Source organism: Zonotrichia leucophrys, chromosome 2 (assembly GCF_028769735.1).
Source record: "Zonotrichia leucophrys gambelii isolate GWCS_2022_RI chromosome 2, RI_Zleu_2.0, whole genome shotgun sequence".
NCBI classification, from domain to species: Eukaryota; Metazoa; Chordata; class Aves; order Passeriformes; family Passerellidae; genus Zonotrichia; species Zonotrichia leucophrys.
This window is the reverse complement of record NC_088171.1, coordinates 31404566-31431519: the sequence shown is the minus strand read 5'-3', so window position 1 is coordinate 31431519 and position 26954 is coordinate 31404566. Positions and strand designations below refer to the sequence as shown.

Below are 26954 nucleotides of genomic sequence, written 5' to 3'. Positions count from 1 at the left end.
ACACAGAACATAACTTATTAAATCTCAATATATATTCAAGGCTACATGGGATACCTCTTTGAAAGTCAAATACTGCAAACCTGTCTTGCTACAGGAAGAAGTGACCTTACAATGCTCAGTAAGATGGTATTTTCAACTCAATTGAGATATGGATGTATCTAAATGTGCCATACAGTCCATAGCATTTGCTTAGTCCTTCATGAGGGAGGAACTTTTATACCTTCACCACACAAGGCAGCACTAACCACCAGGCAAAATGTTTCTTAGAGAAAATATATGGAGGAAGAACACCCCCCCCCCCCAAACTTGCCTCTCAATTAATTAATGGCAAAAATAAAAGGATGGCGTTTCTTTTGTAACTTGCATTATCAAACTTTAGCTATTCTGCACCCTCCAGGAAAGGTCATGGTAATGTACAAAATAATGATGAATCTTTTACAACTTTTAAAGTGCTGTTATGTGGATTCAGAGGGAAAATATTCAACCACAGATTTCAGCTGCCAAAGTCAAAGCAGGGACCTTTGGATATTCCCAAAACAGGCAGGATGTTTTTCAGCTCTGCTCTCACTATCTCCTTGCTCTGTGCCTTCCTTTCTTCTCCATTTCCTTACATTTCCTTAACGTCTGCCCCTTCTTACAGCTGGCCCAAGTAATAATTTTTTCACTGTCCTGCTATCCTTCCCCTCTTTTTTTTTATTTTGCTTCCTATTTAGAAAATTCTTTACTAAGTGAAGCCAGACAGGCTGCAAGATGATCCATTCAACAGAGATCTTCCCTGGTTTTTCAAGAGCAAGTAGTTGTTCTGCATCAGAAGGCAGAAGCCAGAAGAGGGAAGCTGTAGGACTTCATACAGCAAGGTGCTATTTCAGAGTCTTGGATTCAGATCTCCCTGAAAAAGGCTGTTGCTTCATCTGTGAGGTGAGGGGATTCTCCATGAAGTTTGGAGAGCTTTTACTTTTTTCTTTTTTCCTGGAGACTAAAAACCCTTAAAAAAAGATTCTGTGGAGATAGACTAATCAGACTAATAATTATCTGTGAAAATCTGTCCCACATACTGTGAAATCTGCCAAGCTGATAGAGCATGTGGTATTACTGTTATCATAATAACTTTTTCCAAATCTGATCAAGTTGCCTGATTAAACTGATATACAATATATGCATCTGATGTTACAAGTTACAGATGATTATATCTCCACATCTGAGTCTAGACTCAGTAAGGGGTTGGCTAGAAAACAAGACATCTGATAAAAAAATAAGTCAAAGTATGAGGAATTTGTTTCTAATCCATGCTGGAATGAAAATCAGATACTACTATTGACTATACAAATAAATCAGTAAGCTTGATTAAGTTTGGAGAAGTTTATTATAATGCTACTGCCTATAAAATCAACTTGACACATTTTTAAAATATGTGGGGCAAAATTTCTGCTGTTATACATGAAGAGCTGAAATGTGGGCACTGAGTTATAACTGAAAACACTCTGATGGGAAGATCTACCCTTATTTCTTTTTCTAACTGATGAAAAGCCAAGTCAGTTAATGCTGAATTGACCTAGGAGGCTAACACAAAGGATCTGATTTAAACCCCATCACTCAGAAGCTAAGAACTGACTGCCATTTTCTGAAGATGGTCTAATATATCCTGCCAAGAAAATCAACATGGACTAAAGGACCTTTCCAACTTATACAGTTTCTCAGAGCATCCAAATTAAGGTTCTCACTATATTTTCAGTCATATACTGACCCTACCATATCAACATATCAGATTAAATTAAAAGCTCATTCTTTAGCCAGTGTTAATCAGAATATGCCATTATCTAAAGACCTAGCCTCCAGATGTGGACCATTCATCATTCCAAGGCTAGTGACATGCATACAATAAGCACATCAGGGAGAGGTTCTTGTAGGTGGATAGACTTGAAGTAAACACTCTATTTCCTGACCAATTTGCCAACAAGTTTCCTGGTGAACTCAGTATTAGTATCAGAGGTCTAGTGCCCCTCAGGATTTGGATCACATTGTTTAATAAACATAATTTTATGAAATCAGAAGGGAATAAGGTACTGCGTTTCTAAGGGATTACTGTACATCTCATACAGTTATTCACTCTCCCTCTGGCCCTGTGCCTGTTAACCCCACCTGACACATGCTATAATCACCCAGAAATGCACTGCCTGTCACCACCTGTTGAAAAGGTAATGTGTAAAACTTGCTAGAGGAAATGGTATTGAAACTAGGTTTGGGGTCTGACTCCTTACAGTCTTCTGTTTAATTGCAATTTCCAAGTAAAATACATTGAGCAACTTTCTATTATGTTGTTCTGTTACAAAAATGTGTAAGAAACAAGGATGTGATTTCAACCCAGACAACAGCCCTTATGTACCTTTTCATACTATTTAAAAGACACAAAAATGCCATGAAATGGTTGCATTGTAAAAGCAGCTGTAGCTACCATTTGAATGACATGGGTGACTCTATCCAACATTCTCCATGAATAGAGAAGTCATGTCAGAACCTTGTCAGTCATGTTATTACACAGCAGAGTTTGCAGGAGCTTTAACCTGCTGGGAGCACAAGAAAAGGTGGTAAGGACCTGCAAAGGCTTCAGGTGAAGGCAGGTATGATGCCACTTTGTTGTCACGCACAACAGGTGGAAATACATAGAAGACATTTTTATTTTCTGGTCTCTTTGTTTCCACAGAAATTCTACCACATCACCTCCCTCTGCACCCCCCCCCACCACAAATCCCCCAAGAAATACATACAAGAATAAAATATTTTCTTAGCATTTCGAATACCTCATCCCCGTCTTTCCAGTTGTCCAACATACAGTTGTCTGAAAGAGTCTTTCTGTGAGATCCTGCAGCCAAGTTGTGATGACCCACCAATGACTGCTTGAGAATTAGTGGGTCAGAAGCCTTATGGAACTCTTTACTCAGGGCTTTTCTACCTTTTCTTAGAGAAAGTTAAAGCAATAAACTAACATGGGTAAAAGATGCCTTCAGGTGTCTGAGCAGTCAAGGAGTACTACTTTCTGGATTTTCTCAGAGTGAGGAGCACAATCACTCCTGATTCTTCAGGATACATACATAAACAGATTACTACTGTCTCTGCTGTTACCATAGCATGACAGCAGTATTAAGGGAAGCTGGAAAACCTAAAATAAATGGTAATCTTCATTGAACAATAGAAACATCAAGACAAACAATGGTATTTCTGTGCTGCACTCAGACCTAAATGCAGCTAACTAGTGTCAAGGTAATTTGAGGACTCCAGATGTTGTTGCAGCTGCAACAGTCATCTTAGTCATTCTCCTTAAAAGTGGGAAGTTCACAACAGGGCAAAAACCATTCCTTCCACATTGAGATACTGTTTCTTCAGCAGCAACAGTTATTTCTTCTTCAAGGGAAAACAGCACATCAGCTTTTTTAGCTGGAGTCACTGAAAATCTACTACCAGAATAGCTACTGTTTCTCCCTCCAGAGTTTTAGCAGCTAGAAGTAAAATAACCCACTGCAATTGCTCAAAGCTCTCTAGTGGCTCTAGAATCTTAGCAAACAAGGTAAATAAAATTGCAACATCAGGATTGAATTTAGTCTTTGCCCCAATGAAAGCTGAAGACCCACAGCAGCTGAGAGTTTGGGCAAAAATTATCCAAATTTCATAGCAAAGCCACTTAGAAACCATAGAAAAGAAGGGCATTCAACTGTGTTGCTACAAATAAATAGAGATAAACAAGGAGAAATATAAAATTCAGAACAGTACCACTCACTAGAATGTGAAGTGGTCACTCTGGCAGAGGACAAACTTTTTAGTCCTTCTCAGTTTTGGCCAAATTGCTGATTTAATTTCATAAAATAAAAGGCCATGGACAAAAATTGCACCATATTCTTACTGTTTTAACCTAGATTTCAGTGCTAAAAATTTATGTGAGGGGGAATTAATTATTTAGCAAAATTAATTACCCAAGAGAGATAAAGATGAAAGGAAAAAAGGGACATAAGAGAATTGGTAAAAGGACAAAAGTGTTTGTTTGGTAAATAAAATAGACTATTATTACAAAAGAGGACATATAAATATACTTGTGGCTAATAAACAATAAAGGCATGGAAGAATAAGCAAGAAAAAAAATGAATGTCAAGGAAACAGATTTTCTTATAACCATCAGAAAGGGTCAGAAAGTAAAAAGAGCAGAGTAAGTTTATGGTCTTATTTTTACAAGGGGATGCAGAGCATTTTGAACTTTCTCCAGGGATACACTTTTGTATCCTTTATTTGCAGAGAAAGCTGAGACACTGCCCCAGTAATATTAACATGGAAATCATTCAGTGAACTCTGGATTTCTCAGTGATAAGTTGCTAACTAAAAAGAGATTTAAACACAGGCAGCTGGCACAGTGCTGGGTGACAGGTTTGTATGTGTGGCTAAAGGTGTTAGTGATAACACTCAAAGCAATGAAAACATTGAAATAAGCAGGTACTTGACTACAGGCTGGTCTCCCTAGGAACAATCACATCTCTTGCCATTTATTCTGACATACTACCATTCTGTCAGACAAAATCTGAAGTAATCCAATGGCTGCAATGGATTTATATTTGTGGAACTGTGATCAAAACTTGGTCTATTAAAACCAGACTGTTTTATTCTCTTAATTATAGTAAAGTAAGTTTAGAAATTGTGAACTAAATGCACATTAAAGTTCAAATGCATATTTGGAGATTCACATTTTATCAATCAGAACAGAAATTTTAAATGAATGCATAAGTTTCCTGAACTCATCTGGACTTGAGGAACCAATAGCAGTTACTCCTTCCAACCCTTTAGCTATTTATATATCTTCCCAGACCATGCCTTTTTCTAATGGGTGATCACAAACGAACTCAAACTACCCTTCCATAAATACAAATCCTTAGTAGCAGTGGAAAAGGTGGCTTCTATCTCTTTCCCAGGTGATGTATAACTCTATCTCAAGCTGATAAGCCTTGGCATTTACCTAGTCCAACCTAGAATAGCTCAAAGTCTGGCCTGGAAGTCTTTTTAGCAAAGAGAACAAACAAAGAAATTTCTCTTCTTTTCCTTGTACCCAATGTGAACACAAACAGTAAATTTTTGTATTTATCATAACTCTTGCAAGGACTGATTGCTCAGATCTCAGAAGAAAACATGTCTGAAGACAAGTGCTTGCACACAGATAAACAAAAAAAGCCATTTCCAAACTTAAGATTATTTTTGGCAGTGATAGTTATTAACAAAAAACATTTATTTAGTGCTCATTTATTTAGTGCTAAATTCTATACAAATCAGAGCAAGATCTGGATGTTATCTATTCAAAAGTTGTGAAATCCAACACATGCAGCCAGCAGGTCTGATGCAGGTGTGATTGAGCAGGTGTGTGGTTGCAGGAAGAGAAGGTTGTAAAAAAACATTTTTTGTCTTCCTATCCTGTTTCAGATGCCCAAGAAACAGGCAGGAATAGTCCTTATGACCCCTTCAGGCTTGGATTTCTTTTACTTCTTGCATATTCTGCACTGGGTCTTCCTGTAGTCTCACTATGTCTGGAAACACTCGAGAGAATTTGCTTTGACATGACTATTACCTGTTCTGTGGGACTACTATATAATGCAGGCAAATAAATATTTACATCAGAGTTTGGCTCAATTTTCTGGCTGTGTCTTTTAATAAGTGACCTGATAGCTGATGTTACACACTGGAAGATAGAAAAATTAAAAAAAAAAAAAAGATGTGAATGTGAAATTAAGATTTAAGAAATAAGAAATTTAGGGTACCACAGTGCCATAATTTTTTATCAACCACAGAACTTGTTGTGTTTTAATTATTGGAAAGTGGATAACAGAAAAAAAAAAAACTGATATAAAGAGGACAGATAGAGGGACACTTATTTCCCATAGTTTTTAGTTTTAGACAGAAATAAAGAAGTTAGCATTTACTGCTGTCTTATGGTTAAAACCCAAACTTGGCTCTCTCTAGACAGAGAAAAGCAAAGGTCCAGAATAGTAGATGTTCATTTAATTAACATCTCTATCTTACAGCATATGCAAAAGGGGTCCATTGTGCACGCAATCATAAATCTCTCTTGGTCCAACTTCAGAGCAATTGACCTTACAACCCAAATAATGATCCTTTGTGCATAGGTTTTGTATGCAATTTCTAGATTTACTGTTCCAAGAAGGAGTGTGTAAACAATTTCAGGCAAGACTGAAGAGAACAACTGATTCATCCTACATAGGATAAATGTTTGTGCCAAACTGGAAAGCTTGTTCTGGAAAGAGTCTCTACTGATGCTACTTTGAGTGGCTCCAGATTCAAATTTTTTATTTATTTGATTTTAGGTGCTGATACTATCTTAATTAGGAATGAAATGAGGAGAAGAGAAATGACAGGTTTTAGCAGTTCATAGGACAGCAGAGAGTACTATTGGGAAAGGTAGTGACACTTTGCCAGTCCAAGAGTATTCCTTTGGCAGTCATGAAGTGACTGCCACCAATAAAAAATTCTGAGGACCTCACCAAGAAAAAGGCAGAAGCAGAAATATAGACAATATAAATGTAACTTCTACTTGTTCCCACTATAACTGTGCAGTCTTAAATTCTTGATATTTCTTTTTTCTATAAACAAAATTTCAGGCCACATCTTGAAAAGTTCAATATGAAAAGCACACATATCACTTCCATACATGTGCTCTAGGTGACATCTATATGGAAACAGTGATGAACCCTTTCCTTGATGAAACACTGTAAAGCCTTTATTACAAAATTTATCAAAAAAATAAAGTGTTATCTATATGAGCAGTACTCATTAAAAATCTCAAAATAACTGGCTCCAGGATGAATTTTGGCAAACTGAATTCCACATGTTGGAGAGGCAACTTTAGCACTTAGTATACACCAAAAAATCTACAATGAACCCTGAGAGATTCTTTTGGGGTTAGCTACTCCTGGAGAGCTCTGGAACTCTTGAGTCAGCCTCTGGAGGCACCTCTAACAATATCAGGGATCTGGGCTTTCAGTTGAGATATCAGGGTGAGGTGATTAAAGCTGGGGTAGCACAGAGTATGTCAAGCTCCCTAGGATGTGATCCCTGTCCTTCTATTACATCTAAGTATGGTCAATCTTTTATACAGTAACAGAACTGATCAAAGTAATAGTAAATTAATAAGCCAGGTAGTGCAGCCCTGTTCCATGTTTGTAACACTATAAACATATGTTAGTATTTGCCAGACGTTATGTTCAGCACCCTGCATATTTTGACTTCCTAGTTTTAATTATCTATTTCTTACTAGTGCTCATAAAATGACATCCTACAGTATCTGCTCTCTTAATGTCTAACTGAAGGAACTGAACAGAACAGAGAAAGAATTAAATAATATAAAATGATAACAAGTAAATAACCAGTTCTCTTGATCACACAAATATCCAGGAACCTTTGCAAAGAAATACCACTCCTCAGACTTAAATAGGAACATAAATTAGAGCTGGTGACTATTTCTTAATAAGAATCGGAAAAAGAACACTAGCAGGGATGGGATGACTGAGTCCTAAACGTAAAAGAAATGTTTATGGAAAAGAACAGCATTTGCATTCCTATTTGCCTGGGCCGCTTGCCCCTTTTGTAACCTGATAAAACAAGTGAGTCAATACAAATCAAGATGACTTAGTGGAAGAACAGCAAATGGCCATTGTAAAAGTAGAGGCCAGAGGAAAAGGGACGCCACAAAGACCCCAGTCATGCAATTTTTTTTTGCAAGCAGATTTAATGGGTGTGCTGTGGCCAGACACCTTTAGAGTCAGACATGCCATTTCTAAGAGAAAACAGAAAGATCCTACAAAAAGTAGGTAAATGAAAAAGGAACGCTAACTCAACATGTTAAAAAGTTCATATTTTGAAAAGAAAATAGTAAAAAACTTACACAAACTATTTTTCATGGGAAGACATTCGTTCTACAACCATTTTTATGTGATAGACCAGAAATGCTATTCTTTCCTTCACAGATATAATGCCTTGTTTTCATCAATTTATCCTGACTGTAAAGGAGCCTTCCAGAAAACAGTGAATAAACTGAAAAATTATGCAGTCCATACCGATGATCTGACAAATCACTGGAAAGTTTCATTTTCCCCCTCGCCTGTCTGACAAAACTGCAAGGCAGCCAAATACAGGTGTTCAGATATGTTCAGACAACACTCTTTTTTCTTTCTCTCTTTTTAATATAATATTTTGTCCTTTACTCTGGTGAAAACATTATGGTTGGTAAAGTAAGATCAATCAATAATTCTAATTTTTTAAAGTCTTTAAAGCAATTTTTTGAGAAATATGGTAGTTTAGACAGCACATTTATTTAGTTTTAATTTTTGTGCTGTCATACATCAGCACTGAAGTCCTGATTTAGAACACATGCAGCGTGCCTTTGAAGTTTTTGGCTGTTTTTTAACAATGGCAAAAAAAGATATAAAAAAATTAAACAGCACCAGAAAAAAAAATCATAAAACAGGGCTTTTGTGCTCTTGATTTATATATTGTTTTTTATGTCTGTTTAAAAAAAAAAGCTTTATTCTCAATAATCTTTCATGGGAAGCTTTGCTCTGACATACTTTCATCTAAGCCTTTTCTTCTGTGCTGACCTTTCTTCTTTCTATCCCCCCAAGTCTCTGAATCTTTCTAATATCTTTCCCATTCAGTAGCAAAATGAGTTTATTGGAATTCTTATGAAAACCAAAAGAGTAGAAATTGTGCAAGTGATATGCTAAACTGATATTTTTTGATGAAAGTAATAAATATTCCAAGTAAACATGACCTCCAAATAAAACAGCTATTTTCTTCTGGCGCTCATTTGACTCCCCTTCTGGGCTGTATGTGTGCACTGGTACATGTCGTCGTCTTTTTGGCCAAGTTGCACAACACTGCTTTTCTTCCAAGGAATTGCATGAAAGCTGAGAGTTGCCATTGTTCATTTTTATCCAATGTGTTGTAATGAATATGAGCCAATGCCATATTTATTTGTTCTGTGGCCAGCTTCTTCCTGGCTTTTTTTTCTCTCCCTTTCAGCTCAAGGACCAAACTGTTGAAACAACAACAAAAACACCATAATTGGCTTTATAGTCTTTCTTCTCCTTGGGGTCTTCCATTCCTTGGAAAATTTTAGTGCATTTGTAGCGTCATTTAAATGTACCAAAACCAGGTGATGCAAAGAAGGATTTTAATTGCAGTTTAGCTGAAAAACAGTTTCTAGATGGACCAATCAAATCCTGAAGGTGTCCAGAGGTTTGAAGAGTATTAACCCCTCCCTGCCATAATTCTTAATTGTCAGCACAAATATATGTGTGCACATTACCAATTTGTATGTGTAGAAGGGTAAGTGCAATTTGTTGCACTTACAAATACACAATTTGTACGTGTAGAAGGCTGAAAGAACTGGAGAAGCAACTTTAGCAGAAAGCTCAACACCTGCATGTTGGGAGTTTGCTGGGGATCTTCTCACTCACCATATCTCTTCCCTCACATTCAACATCATGTATCCATATCTGCACCCCTTCTAAACTACTGCTTACTGCTAACATGCTTACTGCTGACATGACAGCTGCATCTGAGGGGAAAGTTCATTTTTTGTTACAGATCATTCATGTGCTAGGGCAAAATAACAAAACCAACAGAATCAACAGAATCTTCTATCACCAACACTGACAGCTGAATTTATGTCAAAATGGTTTTTCCCAGTGAAGTGTAGTAGCAAACTTACTTCAAAGACACCTCTGAGTTCTACAATACCGCTCTTAAACCTATGTACAGAACTTGTGTAAAAATTTTTCTTAATATTGAAGATTCTGCAGTTCATTTTATTTTTAGGGAATTTAACTACCCATTTTAGCAACTTGATCTGTATTAAAAGAAGTCTTATTTATAATTTCATTCAATTTCATATTCAGTTGAAGACCTTTCTACATATTGAAAATGGATGGGGAAAACCCCTTGATTTTAATATTTATCAAGATTCTTCTTCCCAGCCTTTAAGTAAGGAAAAGTTAGCTGTCTTGTTTCTGCTACTCCTCCAGTCTATTTACTATTCAGTAGGAAGAGAGGAATATCCCCAAGAAGAGCTGTTGCAGCAATTTTCTTAAAAGCTGGTCTTTTTGGGATTAAACACCTCTCTATACTGCCTGTCATGGATAAATCTGTACTTAATAAGATGTTTAATGTCCAGAAAGCCAAATTTTGAGAGAGAAAGTTTATTTATGGTTCCAAAAGACTATTTACACCCAGGCAGATAAAATATGCTTTCATCTACCAAGGTCATGCATTGTGAATACAGCGTGCTCAGTGAAACGCTCCTCAGGTAAATATGAAATTAAAGATGAATGCATTTTAGTTAAGTAATCTATGCTTCTGTTAGTGCCTCAATAAAAATTACTCTTGATAGAGGTTTTGTAGGTTATGGAGACCTTCTTTCAAATCCTAGTATTATTTAAGTAAGTTTTAATGCTAATATTATCATACAATATTAAGTATATCAATCATATACTTTTTAGGAAATTATTTAGAAAGTATTTTCCATATAAGAATACTACCTAATATATTTCTAACAATCACTCAAATTTCCAGCTAACAGGGCTATTTTTATACAGAAACCATGGAACATTATATAGAAATTATGTTTGCTCTACTTACAGTACATTTAGTCATATTAGCATGTAATAATAATAATAATCTTTTTAGCTTTGAATTAATGTCTAGTATCATTTCCTGATTCATAAAAGTTGAAAATAATTGTATAAACAGAGAATTTCAATGCCAAATTTGCTCCATTAAACCCAGTGATACTTCCTCAGACTACACAAAATATTTGCTATCCTACCAACCTACTGTACACCTTGCTTTCTTTGTCTAAGACATAAATCATCTGTTCTTTAAAGCTCAGTACTTAGTTCAATCTCTCCTAACACCCTTTTAGTTCAGTTTCCTCTTCCCTTGAATATACCGGCACTTCTCTGCTAATAACATGACAAAACCTTGGTAAGTGGTATGCATTTACCAGGGTGGCTTTTAGATATCCTAGAAAAAGAGGGGAATTTGACCATTTGTCCTGGTGTTTCAGAAGTTAAACAACCTGGTCAAAAGCATCATTCCAGCTCAGATGTCTGATGTCCAGCCTTCCCATCCTCACACCTGGGACTTCCCAGGCTGAAACACTGGAAAATGTCCTCCTCCATGAAGAATTAATTTGCTGCTCTCAAGCCCTTTCTTTCAGATTAGCAGTTGACATATGTCTAAACAGTGCTGCCATAAATATCGATATTGCTTCAAAAATGAGACGTGAAAGAGGGAAACTGTTGACTACTTTAGAGAGATAAACTGAAGCAAATGAAAATAAAATCTCAAGAGACACATTTCAAGAATAAAATCTCCACAGATCAATCTCCCAAAGGCAGTAAGTGGTAAAAGTCACTGAGCTAAAACTAATACAGAAGGAAGAGTTCAGTGACATACCAATATAATTATAATAAAATTGGTCAGGAAATATTCTTCTAGTAATGAGAGGCCTTTCAGCTGAACTTATTTCATTTTATGTTTATTTCTGAGTCTACTAATTGTGGATCAGTTTTCCTAAAAGCTAAGGAAACATTCAGAGGAAATCAAAATATTTCACAGATTCTCTTTCTTTCACTAGTTTTAATAAACTAAAAACAGGTACTGAGAAAGGACTGAGTGTTATCCAGTGGACTAAATTAGGTAGTTGAGCCATGATGACAAGAGGGATGGGCAAATTCTAAAGAAAAAAGCTACTCAAGACACAATTTTTGACATCTGGTTTATGATGCTCTAATTGTCAGTAGTCAGCCAAAGCCAAAAGACTGCTATTGTCTTTCAGATGAAATATATCTGGAACAGTGCTGACTGTTTACTAAACTAAATATAGTCTCTCAGTTGCTTCCTGAAGTATATGCCCCACCTTAGAATAGAAGAATTTTTTTCTACTTTCTCTCTTAAAAATGATGAGTTTAGGACTGACAAGTTCTGATGGTTAGAGTACACCATGCTGAAGTGGTTATGCTGTAAGTACCCTTGTTGTGGTATAAGATGGCTAGTTCCATTAAAATAAATTACAACGTTTTCTTCCAATATAATGAAACCTAATAAAAAAAAAGCAGGCAAATAATTTCAAAGTATTTTAGAAAATTTATGGAAAAATACAAATGAATACTATCTTTCTTAGTTTTGCTTTCTTTTAGATATATAATGCAAATTACAATAAGGAAAATCTTATTTTGTCTGAATGAAAGGCACATTTTATGTGCTAGGTTTTAATATTTTCTCCTTCTCTTCTCTTCTCTTCTCTTCTCTTCTCTTCTCTTCTCTTCTCTTCTCTTCTCTTCTCTTCTCTTCTCTTCTCTTCTCTTCTCTTCTCTCTTCTTTTTTCTTTTTCTTTTTCTTTTTCTTTTTCTTTTTTCTTTTTTCTTTTTCTTTTTCTTTTTCTTTTTCTTTTTCTTTTTCTTTTTCTTTTTCTTTTTCTTTTTCTTTTTCTTCTTTTTCTTTTTCTTTTTCTTTTTCTTTTTCTTTTCCTTTTTCTTTTTCTTTTTTTCTTTTTCTTTTCCTTTTTTTCTTTTTCATTCTTTTTTTGAATTCTTTTTGTTTCTCTTGATTTTCCAACATTATTACGTCTGTGATAGAGTACTAAATTTGATCCGATTCAATTTCCAATTCTTTTTTGAAAGCACTACATAAAAACTTATCTTCATTAAGTGATGCTGGGATTCCAGCACCACATAACTAATGAGAGAATTCAGTAGCTTCATGTCAAAGTGATGCCTCAAGTTCAAAGGGGACAAGGACATCCTGTTTGGTGTTTTGTTTCACTCAAGCCATTAAAACTGCACAGACCCTTTTAAGTGTTTTTTAAAGTGATCTTCTTTACTCCCTATCAGTAACCTAAACCATTATAAAAATAGTGTTCATTCATATAATCTGCAAATTTGTAATGTGATTTGGAAAAGAAAACCTTCAGCAATTCTCAGTGAATTGGAAGAAAACTCCTGGTGGATGAAAACTACTTCAAGATACCTTAAAGAACGTCAGCTTTCATGACCTCAGTGTTTTTCTTCAAAAAGCATGCTGGGAAAATCCCAGAGGTGTCCATTGTGTGTGGGAATAGATGCACCCAAAAAGAGATAAAAAGAAAATATTACATGGTTCAGGACATATGCACTGCCTTCATGTATGTTCTACAAAGCTACCATTGGTGCAGTTAACACCACTAGAAAAATATCGTTTTACTCACATGGTGACATAAATACCACAATTATGTTTGGTAAACTAATTTCTTTGATGTAACACATTTGTTAATTAAATTAAAATTTTGAAACAGCATTGCATCACTTGATAAATGGATTTTCTTCACTGTTTTCCCCAGGATTTGATGCAGGTTTAAGAATGCTGCTTACTCAAATATCTAAGTGAATGAAAAATTATTTTAATCTGTTTGTTTTGTAAATTTCAACACAATGGGTTACACTCTGCCACTTTTACTTCTGTGCTAACATGCTTCAAAACTCTGCACTTAATTATGCCACTATTTCAACGACGATTTGACAAAATTTCTTGAAATTACTGGTAAATTTGTTAGGACTCAGACCAGTCATATTGAAAAGCAATTTTGCTGCAAAGACATTCCTGTAGGAACCACAAAAGATGCTACAACAGTTTTCAGTGAAAACAAAGGATTTCTGAGACTACAGATATTATCTTTTTTAATAAAAATAAAAATAGATACAAATGATAATAACTGGATTTGATATTTTAGTCAATACCTCTTCTCTACAAGAAAAAAAAACCAAGCCAATTAAAAATATTCTGCGATTTTTCCCACTGTTTTGGATAAATTAAACTCTTTAACAGGAATAAATAACAGTTTTGTTTATTTTAAAAAGAAATATATTATATGAAAATTTTAAAAACAAAACAAACTTGGGATGATATATACATTTTTTACTGAGATTTATATATATCTCACATTTTAAATTGGTGATTTCTCTTGACAGCATAAAAATATTATGCAAAGCAATTTAAGTTATTCTTTGCTAACCAGGTTTGATTAATAAGAAGAAAAACGATGAACAAGAACAAACAAATTATGCCTGGCCCCAGTCATAAATAAAAACATAAAGTATATGGCAATGCATGTCAGTCATCTGGTTTCCATATAAATAAATCACTGAATTAATATCTGATGTTCATTAATCATATTAGGAAAATAATTTTGAAAGCTAGCACATTTAAAACTGGGACATTTCATTTAAGGACACATTCCACTATTAAATGGAACCGCTTTGTTTTATTTTGCTTTTAGAGAACGCTAATCTGTTTTAAGTAAGTAAAAATATTTAGAAAACATCTCTCACAAACAAATTACTTCTGAATGGATGCAATGTCAGATATCAAAAAGAGAACCAGTTTTTTAACTGAGAGGAAATAAGGAAAAGGGATAAGACTACGGATCAAAGAAAACAAATACGTGATTAATTTGCCATCATGAACAGAAAATACTAAGTAAGTGAATTTTTATTAACTAACAATACTTTTTGTTCTGGACAGTTATCTTATTTCAGTTTCTTCTTCCAAAGAAAATCTTTCAAGATCTTTCCCTTAGTCCATTTCAGTGTACATGAATCATAATTGATGATGGGAAGAAAAGAATGAATCTGAAGCACATAAGTTATTAGTAAATAAAATAGAACAATTTGCATTTCTTTTCAATTTAATCCTAGAAGATTTCAGGAAGTATTAAAATAGAAGTAAAAGCATTCAAATAAAAGTTCTCATGTAAATATGCTTTTGAAGAGCTTTTAGCATTTTTTTTACCATAATAATATTTACAATCTCTGTCCCTGTAAACATTACTTATTTTAGCAAATATTAATCAGGTTTGTGGGGTAATCTCAATCAACAGGACTGCCCAAAGTGAGTAAAGGGATTAGGATCTACATTCTTGCATTTCCAGAAATTTTATGGCAATTAGTTGGTATAAGCAAGAACAATTTTCTTAGAGACAGCCACCACCCCCACCCCACAAAACAACAAATGAAGGTAATAAAGTGCTGAAAAAGAGTTAGGGATTTTTTTTTCATGTGCCAGTGTTGGCAACTTGTATCATTTTATAGCAGACTTCATAGTATTCAGTGTTTGTACATAAAGCTATTATAATCAGGAGTTTGCAATTGAATTAGAATGTTTCATTGATAAAAAATGGCTGCAGGGAAAAGCTTAAACGATGAAGGAAGATGTTCTGAGAGCTCCACAAAAAAAGAAATCTGAGCAGCATTTTACTAACTCTTACAATAATTTTGAGGCCTGAAGCAGTGTTTTTTTAACTTCTAGAACTGGTAGTACCAATATTCTATTTCAACAATTAATAAGGTGTGGTTATGTGACTTTTTGAAACTACCGCCATGAATTAATGTTTTGAGTTTAAACACATTGGTAAGCACAAAAATTTCCCTTTACCCACAAGCAGTTAACATACCTTTTATAGAACCTATTTCAATAACTTATTTTCTTTGTCACAATGATACCTTAAACATAATGTTTTAAATTTTATTTTATGTATTTGCTTGAGTAAAATATCTCAACACAACAGCAACTAAGACAATTTCTGGGATCAAAGCTAAAAATACCAAGAAAATCTCTTCAGATTACTGAAGAATTGCTGGTGCTGATACCAGTCAGACCTAAAGTGTACTTGATACTGGGATAGTGTGAAAAAGATGAGTTTGCAGACTGAAAAAACAGATGGCCCCTTATCACCCCATGGGGCTAAACACACAAGAGCAAACTTCAGAGACGCCTTACCTTTACCTTGTCTATCCCTATCAGGAGAGACTGTTATATTAAGGGTTATTGCCTCTCAAGCCCTCCCTGTGATCAGCTTTTGAAGTCCATGGCCAAGAGGCCAGTGTGAGAATATCACCTCAGATAAGAGGTGTTTGCTCTGTGAAATATTCAGGACAGGAATCCATGGAGCCCGTGATAGTTCAGCAGGGAACCACAAACTGCAGCTAATATCATTTAATCCCCTGTTGGTTTGAGAACTGCCCGCCATAAAAAGCATAACTGGCTGTTTATTTGTGCAGGCAAGAGATAACATCTTAAAGTTACAGTCTGCCTTAAGTAGTGGGGATGTGAAGCCCAAAGAAATGAACCATCCAAGCTCATAATCAAAATTGTGTGTGCTCTCTTCTTCTCTGCCTAATGAGATGTAAACATTTTGGCTGCTGTGTCTTTTGAAAGATATTAATCAATCTATTGGTTAGAAATCACAAAGGATAGTCGGTCTTCAAATTACATGCCTTCTTTTATAGCATTTTGAAGCTGTGAACAATATGTTAAAAATTTTCCCATGGCGCAACCAAGTAAATACTTGTGGCACATTTCTATTTATTACAGAGAATGGTTAAATTCTAAGACATAAATCATGCTCTTCTACTAAGGACTACAAATTCCCAAAGACAAGACTAATTCCCAATGCAACGATGCTATAAAAGATCAGACACTTTGTTATGCAGAAATCCACATTTGGAAATGTCTTTCAACAATGTTCTCTCAGGACCCAATCCTGTAAAAGGCACAGGCAAGTTGCTGAACACTGTGTCAAGCTCCATTACATTCAAAATGGCCCTAAAAACTTAAATTTAATTTGCCCTATTTAAATTGTAATCTGATGTGATTAATACTGCCTAAATGAAAAAAATACTTTGTTCTTTCCTTTCTTCTACTAAATGAAAGCCTCTTTGTTTCATTCAATAAGGAAAAAGATTTTGTAAGTTTAATTTCAAAACTGAGAGAAGGTAAATCCAATTTTATCTCTTTTGTAGCCCTCAGATAAGTTATTGTAATTAGCCAATGTTGCTGATGTAGCATGAAAGAAAAAACATCAAGAGGTAGGTGAAGAGATAAGGAAAGATGAGAAAAGAGGGAAAATAATTCTTTATGGTTCTGTAGGTTCCCTTTTTTTCCTATTGTAATCTATCCTCCCCCCTGTCCCCAGCAACTGCCCTAAATCAAGGAATAAAAGGAATGGGCACCTGATGCATTCTGCAGATGGATTGACACTGCATAGCTGAACATGCTGTACAGGTGGTTTTTCACTCGTACCAATTAGTTAACTAGCCAGCAGACAGATCTTCTCTTTGAGACACAGGAGTGGGAATGGAAATGGAAATCTCTCCTGGCTCATTTGCAGAAAGAAAGGCCAAGTAAAAGTGAAAAAGCAGGTGAAATCAATGCTTATTTATTAATATTTCTTATTTCACTCCCTTTCTGCTTAGGTAAGCCCTTTCTGGAAGGTACACCAGTTAGACAGACAGTATGGAAAACATTGGGCAATAACAAAATCAGTACTAAGACTTCAGAATCCTTCAGATGCATTTTATTGTCCAGTTAGACATGCATGCCCCAATGAGCCATTAAGTTTTCTAATGGCTCAAGCCAATAGTCCACACCATTGACATATGCTTACTTGCCAGTATTTGAAAGCAGGTTCTTCAAGGTTCTTCAACCAAATCGCAGAATTTTTCTGAATTTTTCCAAGCATTAAACCCTTTTATAAATGAAATAATTAAAAAAAGAGGACTTTTCCTCTAATAGCTTCACATTTGCCTTTTTATGCTGTGTCCTAGAAGGTACACTAATTCTAATTTTATACAGTGAACTCCAATCTCTCTTCTACAGGAGCCAGCAGACTACTCTTCCTCAGAGAACAGGACTTCTGAAATTTTCAACATTTCATATTTATACATATAAATGTGGTGTACAAGCCAATAATATATCAGATCCTGGTGTCACTGACAAATAAATCACTGATATCTGTATTGGAAGAGCAAATCTAAGGAGTACAAATGCAGGAGTAAATAAACATAAAAATTTAGGAGGCTGGGCAAACCAATGGCCATGTCCAAACCATAGGATATGATACAGCAATGACTTCTGTGGGTAACAAGGAAAAAGGAACCAAAATGCTTTACTTCTTGCAGTGAATCCTATAAAACAGGAAAAACAGAAAATAATCATATCTAAGGGTTGGTATCCAATTAATTTTTCCTTTATTTTGATGTCTTTCGGATCACTCCAAGCTACCATTTAATTAGTATTCAAGAAATCACCCTAGAGAAAACCCAAACTTTGCTTTCAGAAGAAAATAACTGGAAGGAAAGTCTTGATGCTACATTTTCTTGCTGCCAGGCACTGGGTATCATGTAGTTTCCAAGAGACAAAAGGGACAGAAAGAAAATACCTGATACTAATGAGGACACTCCCCAGTGAAAATCTATCAATGATCATTGCTCCAACCCATCTCCAGTGCTGTTAGCTGTGAGTCAAAAGCTGAATATCTATCCTGCTGGATAATCATTCTATAACCTCAAGTACCAGAAAGATAATGAAAAATGTAAAAAAAAAAATCTCTGAACTCAGGAGAATTCAGAAAAGAAGGAAGCTGTGGCAACTGAAGTAATTTAACTGCATACTGCTACCATAAGTTGTCCTGTGCAATCTCTTCCTTTCTTTGCTGCCTGTGGCACACATTGGTCCTTCCATAATTTGATTCAGCTTCAGTCTGTTCACTTTTTTGACTTTGTTTTCTGATGGGCTGATGATTCAATGCTCCATGTGTTTACAGAGAGAATGACAAGAAGCTGAACTGGTGCACGGTAAGCAATGGACAAGTCAGAAGGGGAAGTGGTGTGCAGCCACCCTTTTGTATGGCAAGGAGCTGCTCAGAGTAGCTATGCCAGCTATGAAACTGCAGTCAGAGCAGTCAGTGCCAGACTTACCAAGATCACAGCTTCTCCTAGCTGAGTCAAAAAGACTTTCTTACTTGTGAAGAGATTAGATATGGCATTATAAAAGCCTGCAATGCTATTTTTAGAAAATCAAACTGTATTAATAGAGATACCAAGCTACTATTATTCTCTTTAGTCAGCTGTCAATTTGCAAGAGCTATTTTTCCTGCTTTTCTTTAACATACACCTATTACATTAGCCCCAATAGTCCCAGTCAGGACTCTTAACTGGAGTCAAAAGTCAGAGAAGACTTTCAGAAAATCACAAGAAAGTGAAGTTCTTACCCAAAGATATTCTACCCAAAAAACTCACAGCCATTCCAAAGCTGTTCAAGTCCAGTAGAGACTAACAATATTATCTGGGGACTCCTTTAGAAACTAAGTACTTTCAGGAAAAAACAAACAAACAAAACCCCAAAACAATGAACATATATAGCCTTTCAAGTACTTGAAATACTCAGAATAGTCACATAGAATGTTTTAGAAATACTGAAGCTGGCACATGGGAAACTATCCCTGAAACATATCTGAAGTACCAGGCTTTGACCCTGAGGAGTTCTGCATTTGAATTCAGTGATATGTAGTCCTAGCATTAGCCTTTGATCTGTTTCTAACCCACATGCTATGCACAAAACCCAGTGGGAAACTGAGAAGAATTCCAAGATACAGTAGGACAGTTGTGAAGGCTCAAGAAAAAGATGAGTTGGGGAAGATGAAGCCTTTGGTGAAGCCTTCTGAGTGTGCTATGGCATACCTAATTGTAAGGATGCCAGCTATTTATGTCTCCTTTAAAGTCTTCCAGTGACAGCTGGTACACCATGCTAGGTCATTTGTTTCAGCAATGTGTCATCTCTTCATTACAACTGTGCCCATTGCTTCTGAATTTGCTTGTGCCAAGATGCAAGGTATTTTATCTTTTTATAGCATTTCATGTTACATTCAGAGATCGTTTTATCAAAACTCATTACTCCCAGTGGGAATTGGAACTGAAATGTGAAGGTCAAAGCAACAGGAAATCAACAGGCCCCCAAGTTCAATCTGGTTGCTCTTATTTGTATCCTGCAAAGTATCAGTTCCAGACATGAGAAGAGATTCCTCACAGAAGAGCTGTTGGCAATGTGTAAGTCAGCAGTGTTTCTTACACATTAATATCTCCCACTTATGCTGACATATCCTTTGGAAATAACCTGGGCTCATGAGAAGGGAAACTGCTAATAACTTCAGCACTTTTTTCATTGGTCCCACTTGAATGGAGTGTATTACAACATAATGCAGGTTTTGATAGATTAAGGGAGTTATTGCAATTTTCTCAAATAAAAACATTAAAAGTTGCAAATCAGCTTAGATAGAATCAGTTATATTCTAGGCACTGGATCAACTTTTCATTACAAATTTGGCATTACAGAGGACAAATATTCCAGCAGACAAAATATCATTTACTCTTTAAATGCCCACAGTGGTATCCTTTCCTACTGCTAATTGCTGATTCTATTTTGCACTCTGGTGTCAAATAGCATCTTTGGAATAAGAGAGTAAAACAACAGGAAAACTCTAGTAAATCATCATAGCCCTTAACAAATGAAGTGCTTCAGGAAGTTAAGTACCTTGGAAAAGGTCTTCATTCTTGCTTGACACTTCTCTGTTTACTTTATTCTTTTTATGGAATGGTCACAATTTAATGAGCAATTATGTAGAATATTTACTTGAACAGTAAAGTGATCTCAGTGGCTTTAGTGCAAGCATTATTCTAAGGGCTGTTCTATAAAACAAAGAGAAAGTACTTCACCTCAGGATAATGTTACATGGAGATCTTCAGCCCCCAGAGCTAGATTTGAAAACAGTTCCCTTACAAGATCTAACAACTTGCAAATTTATGATCAGATCCGACAGATCTTCTTCAGACTTGTTCACTACACAAAATTCAAATTGTGTGATAATATCATAGATTTTAGCAGAAAATGTAAAAATTAACTGTAAAATAAAGCACAAAGTGTGTCAGTTCTATCTTCAGTAGATCTATCTAAGGATCATCAGAATAACAGGGGAGAGCATATTCCTACTCTTTAAGCATATCCTTACTATTCTAAATATAAAATCCCTTTATTCCCTTCTTCTACCATTATTTTTCTTATATTTTTTTGTCAATAAAACTTATTACTCCAGTAAAAAGAGTGAATTTGATAAAAATATGATTTGATAATACATGTTAAATGGTGCTGATATTTTGTGTTATCTTATTGAAAATAAATTCTAATAATAAAAAGAAACCATTGGACGAGTCAAGAACTGAGACGTTTTCCTCTGACCTGATTATATTTTACAATAAAATCAAAGGACTATTACAGTCTCTGATCTAAACAAAGAGGCCCCAAACATTTCAATAGTTACCCTGCATAAATCTGTGCATGAGAGTTTCAGCTGCTACACCCTCCTTCACCTTACATCTTGGGGAACCGCTTAGCTAAGCAACAGGGACAGAGCCATGCGAGTACTGAAGATGGACATTACAAAAGGCATTCCTGGCATTCCTCTATTTCAGCTAATGAAATTAAACTTCAGTTGTTACAGAAGGCACACAGAAAGCAAAATCTAAGATAATTTGCCTGAATATTCCTGACAGAACATATCAGGTGTTAGAGAAGCTCCTGAGCAAGAGTTGGCACCTTTAACTGGAGCAAGACCCTGGGCCAAGAGGACTACCAGGGAAGTTTAATATGATGTTTGCCTCACTTTCTTCTCTTCACTTTTTGATGTTAAACTTGGTGCAGTTCCCATAGCATAATGCCACAGGCAAGGCAGTGTCTGTGAGTCAAGATAATATTTTTAGCAGACAGAAATTTTTATTTGGAAAAACAAAGTCCTTTTCTGACACAAACCCTTTTGAGGGGGGAAGACCTTCTTCAGGGCAAAGCAATTGTGAATTCAAAAGTGTACCTGTTTCTAATTATGCTAGGTGGCCTTTCATCGGTGTTGTCAATAAAGCTTGCCTTTCCTTACTAAGATATTAGGAATGTAGCTTGTACCAAAGGACTGAGAACTTCCCAGCAGCAACAAGTTCTGCCATATGCCACCAGTCACATCAAATCTTTGAAGCCCTTTTTGTTCTTAAAATAATATAAAATCCATCACAAAGTTTGTGCACATGGGTTGAGTATATATTTCAAGATGTGTATGTGTATGTAGGTGTATTATGCAAGCACCTTTTGAAATCATAGCACTTCATTAAGAGAGAGGATTGGCACAAAGAGCTAACATAAAGAAAAACGTGCCTGTGAAATCCCAATCAAAGTTGGGGTTGAAACAAATGTTTTACTTAATGTTCATTCTCAATTCTACATTGTACCAAACAAATCACAGACAGGTAAAATATTAGTGAAATATTGCTTAGTTTACTGAAAAGTAATCAACAGATGATAAGGAGGAATTGCAAAGCCATTTTGTAAAAATAGAGAAAGTGATCTGAAAAGTGAAATAAAATAGGAAAGATTCAAACTTCCCTTCCAATCTTTTTTTTAACACTATCTTTTTTTTTTTTTTAATGCACCATTAGTGATTTCATTACTTAATACAACTAGAGATAAATTAGGAAGTGAGACATCTCCAATAGCTCTGCTATCATCACTGATCTCATTTGGCCAGATTCCACTCTACAGACTTCTAGAGTTGAGTGTCACCTCACTGTGATAAATCCTGACATTCACAACAGACTCACAGATTTAAAATCAGCTGCAAATATATATATATGATTATTTTGTTGTTGATATGTTTCTTTGCTAATGAGAAATGGCATGTCCTCAGTAAACAAGATTGTATAATCTAGAAAAAAATTAAAATTCTGGGTTAAAGCAGATTACATTTCTCAAACTGTGCAGATTACATTTCTCAAACTGTGCAGATTATCAATTGCATTTGTTGAATGCAATTACCTGCTATACGGTTACTCCAAGGCTGTAATTAGTTCAAACTACTATCTTTATCCAATGTTTTTTATTTTATAACTTGGGATGATTGATTAGTTAATAAATGTCAATTTTTTCTCTTAGATTGTACTCTGATGAGAAGACACAAAAAATTCATTACCGAGTATCTAGTGGCTTCTAAATGCTCTTTAAGAGCAAGGTTAGTAGCGAAGGATCTATCTTCTCTCCTTTGATCTCAATCTCTCTCTAATTTGTAAAGCTTGTATTAAGTCATAGAAATCAGAAAATTCTGTGTATTAAGTGTACACAAAGTGCTAAAGATTTATAAAGAAAGAATATTTACAGGTTCAGCTTTACTTGTTGGCATACAATTTCTAATTATTACAAACCAATTATATTAAAACTTTGCACAAGTATCTATTTTAATGTTCAATATGAAAGTTTCTCTTTGGACCTTTTTTTTAATAGAATGTTCATTTTCCTACATACCACATATTGTATGTTATGTTCTAAAATAGAATGGTGGAATGTGAAGAATTTTGTTTTGGGGAAATAATAAATTCTTTTGGCTCAGTAAAAAGGGTTTTATTCATCCCTCAGGTACATGATCATTATCTATCTAGGCTTTTCTCTTAATTTAAACAAGAACCACCTACACTGTTGTGGGTTTTTTTTGTCTGTAAGCATAAAATCACCTTTTTTTGCTTACAGACACATATGCAGAAGTAGCGTGCATCCTCTTATATTAGAAAATGTATTAAGATTACTCTAAAAAAGTAATGAAGAGTTAATTGATTCATGAATGAAAATTAACACTAATTCTAATGTCTGACAGTTTCTCTTTGCTGCAATTTCTAGTTAAATTGTTGAAGCTGTTGTGCCAGAATATTATATATGCCAAAGCATCTTGCATCCTTAAGGGATACGTAGAATACCTTCTGAGCAGCTAAATACAGATAGTTATACAATGGTTCTCAACACAATATCTAATTTAGTACCAGCTGAAAGTTCACCTCCTTGCCACACAAGGAGGTGAACCTCCTTGGGATGATGCCACTGACCAGGAACCACACATGGATAAAAACAGCAAGTAAATCGCTCACCTCTTCCTGCAAAATGTTTTACTAAAAATCAAAATACACAGGGAAATGATACTCAAACATGCACACTGCCTGCTATGTTTCTTTCCTCTCCAGTGTAACCACTGCATTAAGCTGAAAAGCTGTGCTAAAACTCAATATGTCTAACTTGCAGCCAGAGGGATATTCCATTTCCAGCCCATTTGTGCATTAGCACCTGTGTAAGAGTCTCTGGGTAGACCCCTGCACTGCTCTCTCCATTCTCTCTTGTTACAGCACACCCCTATGGACACTCACTCTGTTCCTCTATCACTTTCATTGGTATTCAAGGGAGCCTGTTTAGCATGCAGTAAAAATTAAAATAAAAAATATGCATATCCACCCTGAACCTCCTGAGTTATACAACAGCTTTGGTCCATTGATCTGCAACAAAAGGCAGAGGTTAGAAGGACAAAATAGTCTTAACTGGCATCCATTTCTGCAGTGTTTTAAACACCATTAAGTCTCATTGACTTCTCCAGACTTTCCCAAGGCATTTGCCTTGACCTACCTAGCAGCAGAGGTCCATATTTAATAGGTATTGAAGTGATATTATAGACTGAATATACTGAATAAAAGTAGATATACTGAAGAAAATTATTCACATCACTGCATTAGGAAACCATTTTGTGTCACCCCATGTAAAGCAATTGATATAAAGCAATGTTACATTGCACATTCTGTACAGAGAGTTACTACATCAGCCAGCCTTGCTTAACATCCAAGGCTCAGAATCAGTTTGGCCACAATGTCTGGTAAGAGCTAGGGATTTTGGAGTGTTACAAATGAGATGTGTCAGACAGACCTGTCTTTCAGAAAGTATTAAATCTCTGCCATAAGCACACATTTTGAAAGACTGAAATGGACATCCAAATATTGAGACCCAGCAGAGTAGTCTTTTAGAAAAATTTGGCCTTCATAAACACTGATGTAATTCAGGATTAATGCCACAGAGCTGAAAAGATTACAATAACAAAAGAGCAATATGAGATTGGATTTAGGCATCCAAAGTCTAAAATCTCCAATATATATTTAAAGAGAAGTAACTTACTCCAGCATTTGGAAATTGGGACCTATTGAAAAGCATGAAACGTCTAAAATGTTATTTGAATGCCAGAAAAGTAATACTTTAGAAAGTCAAGACAAAAATGCCAAGAGGAACATAAAGGAGTGAGCCAGGAACTCTAACATGTTTGTTTCCACCTTGTCCATGAGCTGGGCAAGCAGTGCAGCTCTCAAGGCATCCCTAGGTATTAACTGCTGGACAGTCCCTGCCCTCAGTGACACAGCTGTCATCTCACAAAACAGAAACACAGATGTGAACTGGACTTATATAATAAGGTTCCTAACTAGAAAAAATACCAACTCAGAAACGTGTGCCAATGGCAATACCTACATTTAGCTGTGACTTTGTACCCGCCCAGCGGAGGGTCATGGCCTTCCACAGCGTCGAATCCTGCTGACACCAGGACAATTTCTGGATCAAACTCGTTGGCAGCTGGCATGATCACAGTCCTGTAGAATGCAAAGAACCCAATGTGATAAAATTAAAAAAACTTCCATGTACATTATATAAATTCTTACACCCAGAAAAAAACCACAACACACTGTATTTTATTTTCATTAAACAAATCTCCATGGTAGCTGTTGAAGTTCAAGGCTTCAATGAATTTCTTTCTACAATCACCTTTTTTTTTCTTTTGTATGACTGAGAAAAAAAGGCAGGTACATGTGAAAGCCTCTAATATTACTTTCACATCTGTGTCTGTTTTATCCTGCTGCCTATAAAAAGCTGCCTCTTCCAGGGAAGTGACTAATGGTTTACAGAGAGCTCTCAAAGCCTGACTGGAAACCCGGACTGCTCCAGTTAGTGTGAACTTGGTGTAAATTTGAACTATAAATTTCTTTTGGGAAAATGTTTGCTTTCCAAACTTTTTTTTTTTTACTCCTTAACATTTTTAAATGTTTGTCGAGGTGGGGGGTGACTCTAGCAAAGGAAAAACATGAAATTCCCTTAATCAAATCCAGACTATGTTGTCAAGCCTGTCCAAGGTCAAGCATAACAGGAATGTGACAACCACGAACTAGTGACAGCAACCCCTGCTGGTGTCAGGAAGATAATTCAGCCCTTTACAGTCACAAAGATTCCACTTTTTTAACTCCTTCCTTGACAAACTTGTGTGCGGATATTTTACCACTTTGATTTTGCCCTTCTCCAGTCTCAAAGACTAAAAGATGTACTGAAGGAGAAGATAAGCCCCTTGGCTCTGCACTTGCAGATGTGTTTTTTCAGGCTGACTCCAAAGGGAAGGAGTGAGGATGCCTTCTGCACTGGTTTGACACTGAGCCTGTAATGGCTGTGCTAAATCAGGGGGATATGGCTAATATTAAAAGGTAAATACATATATGAATGTTCTATCCCAGAAAAATTAACTCTAGAAAAATCTTCACATTCTGACCAATGTAGACCATTCCCAATTGGTCTACACTGGTCAGAATGTGAACATTAATTTTGTGCATGTGTAATGCTATTTGTTTAAGTTCAATGTTTATTGTTTATTTGATAAACCACTTAGTCCAAAGAAATCACATTTTTGTGGAAAGGTTTAGGTTTTCTGTGGGAAAAAAAAAGACATAAATGATATCAACAATTCTCTAGGTTTTTCTTTAGTTTAATTTTTGATCTATGCATTATAAACTCTATTTTGTTTTGTTTGCCTCAAAGGTAATTTTAATATTAGGAAAATGTTCATTTTACTAGTTAATCATAAAAAAAATTAATTCAGATGAAGCAAAAAGTCTTTGTCAGAGCATGCAGCACTTCAATGAATACAGTTTTACATTAAAAAAAGGATAGAAGCCACTTAAAATTTTTTTGTGATTTTGCTGAAATTGCACCACAAATATCTACAGGCAAAGTGACATAAGTTGTGAAATATTCCTTTTTATACAAGTTATTAGTAGGCCTCTGCTGAAATATGGATTCCAGTATTGAGCATTGCACTTCAAGAAGGATCTAGACCAACTGGAGGGATCAAAAGCAAAGAAAAAACTTTCAAAAAACATAACCTAAGT

The 26954-nt window shown here is 35.5% G+C and overlaps 1 protein-coding gene across 12 annotated transcripts in view; it reads right to left on the bottom strand.

Moving 5' to 3' along the window:
* HDAC9 (histone deacetylase 9) overlaps positions 1–26954 on the bottom strand; it is a 455649-nt gene that overhangs the window by 35130 nt on the left and 393565 nt on the right. For all 12 annotated transcript variants that reach the window (XM_064704437.1, XM_064704440.1, XM_064704439.1 and 9 more), the window contains one exon: positions 25276–25394. In XM_064704437.1, coding sequence (XP_064560507.1) covers positions 25276–25394 — 119 coding nt within the window. The remainder of the gene's footprint in view (positions 1–25275; positions 25395–26954) is intronic.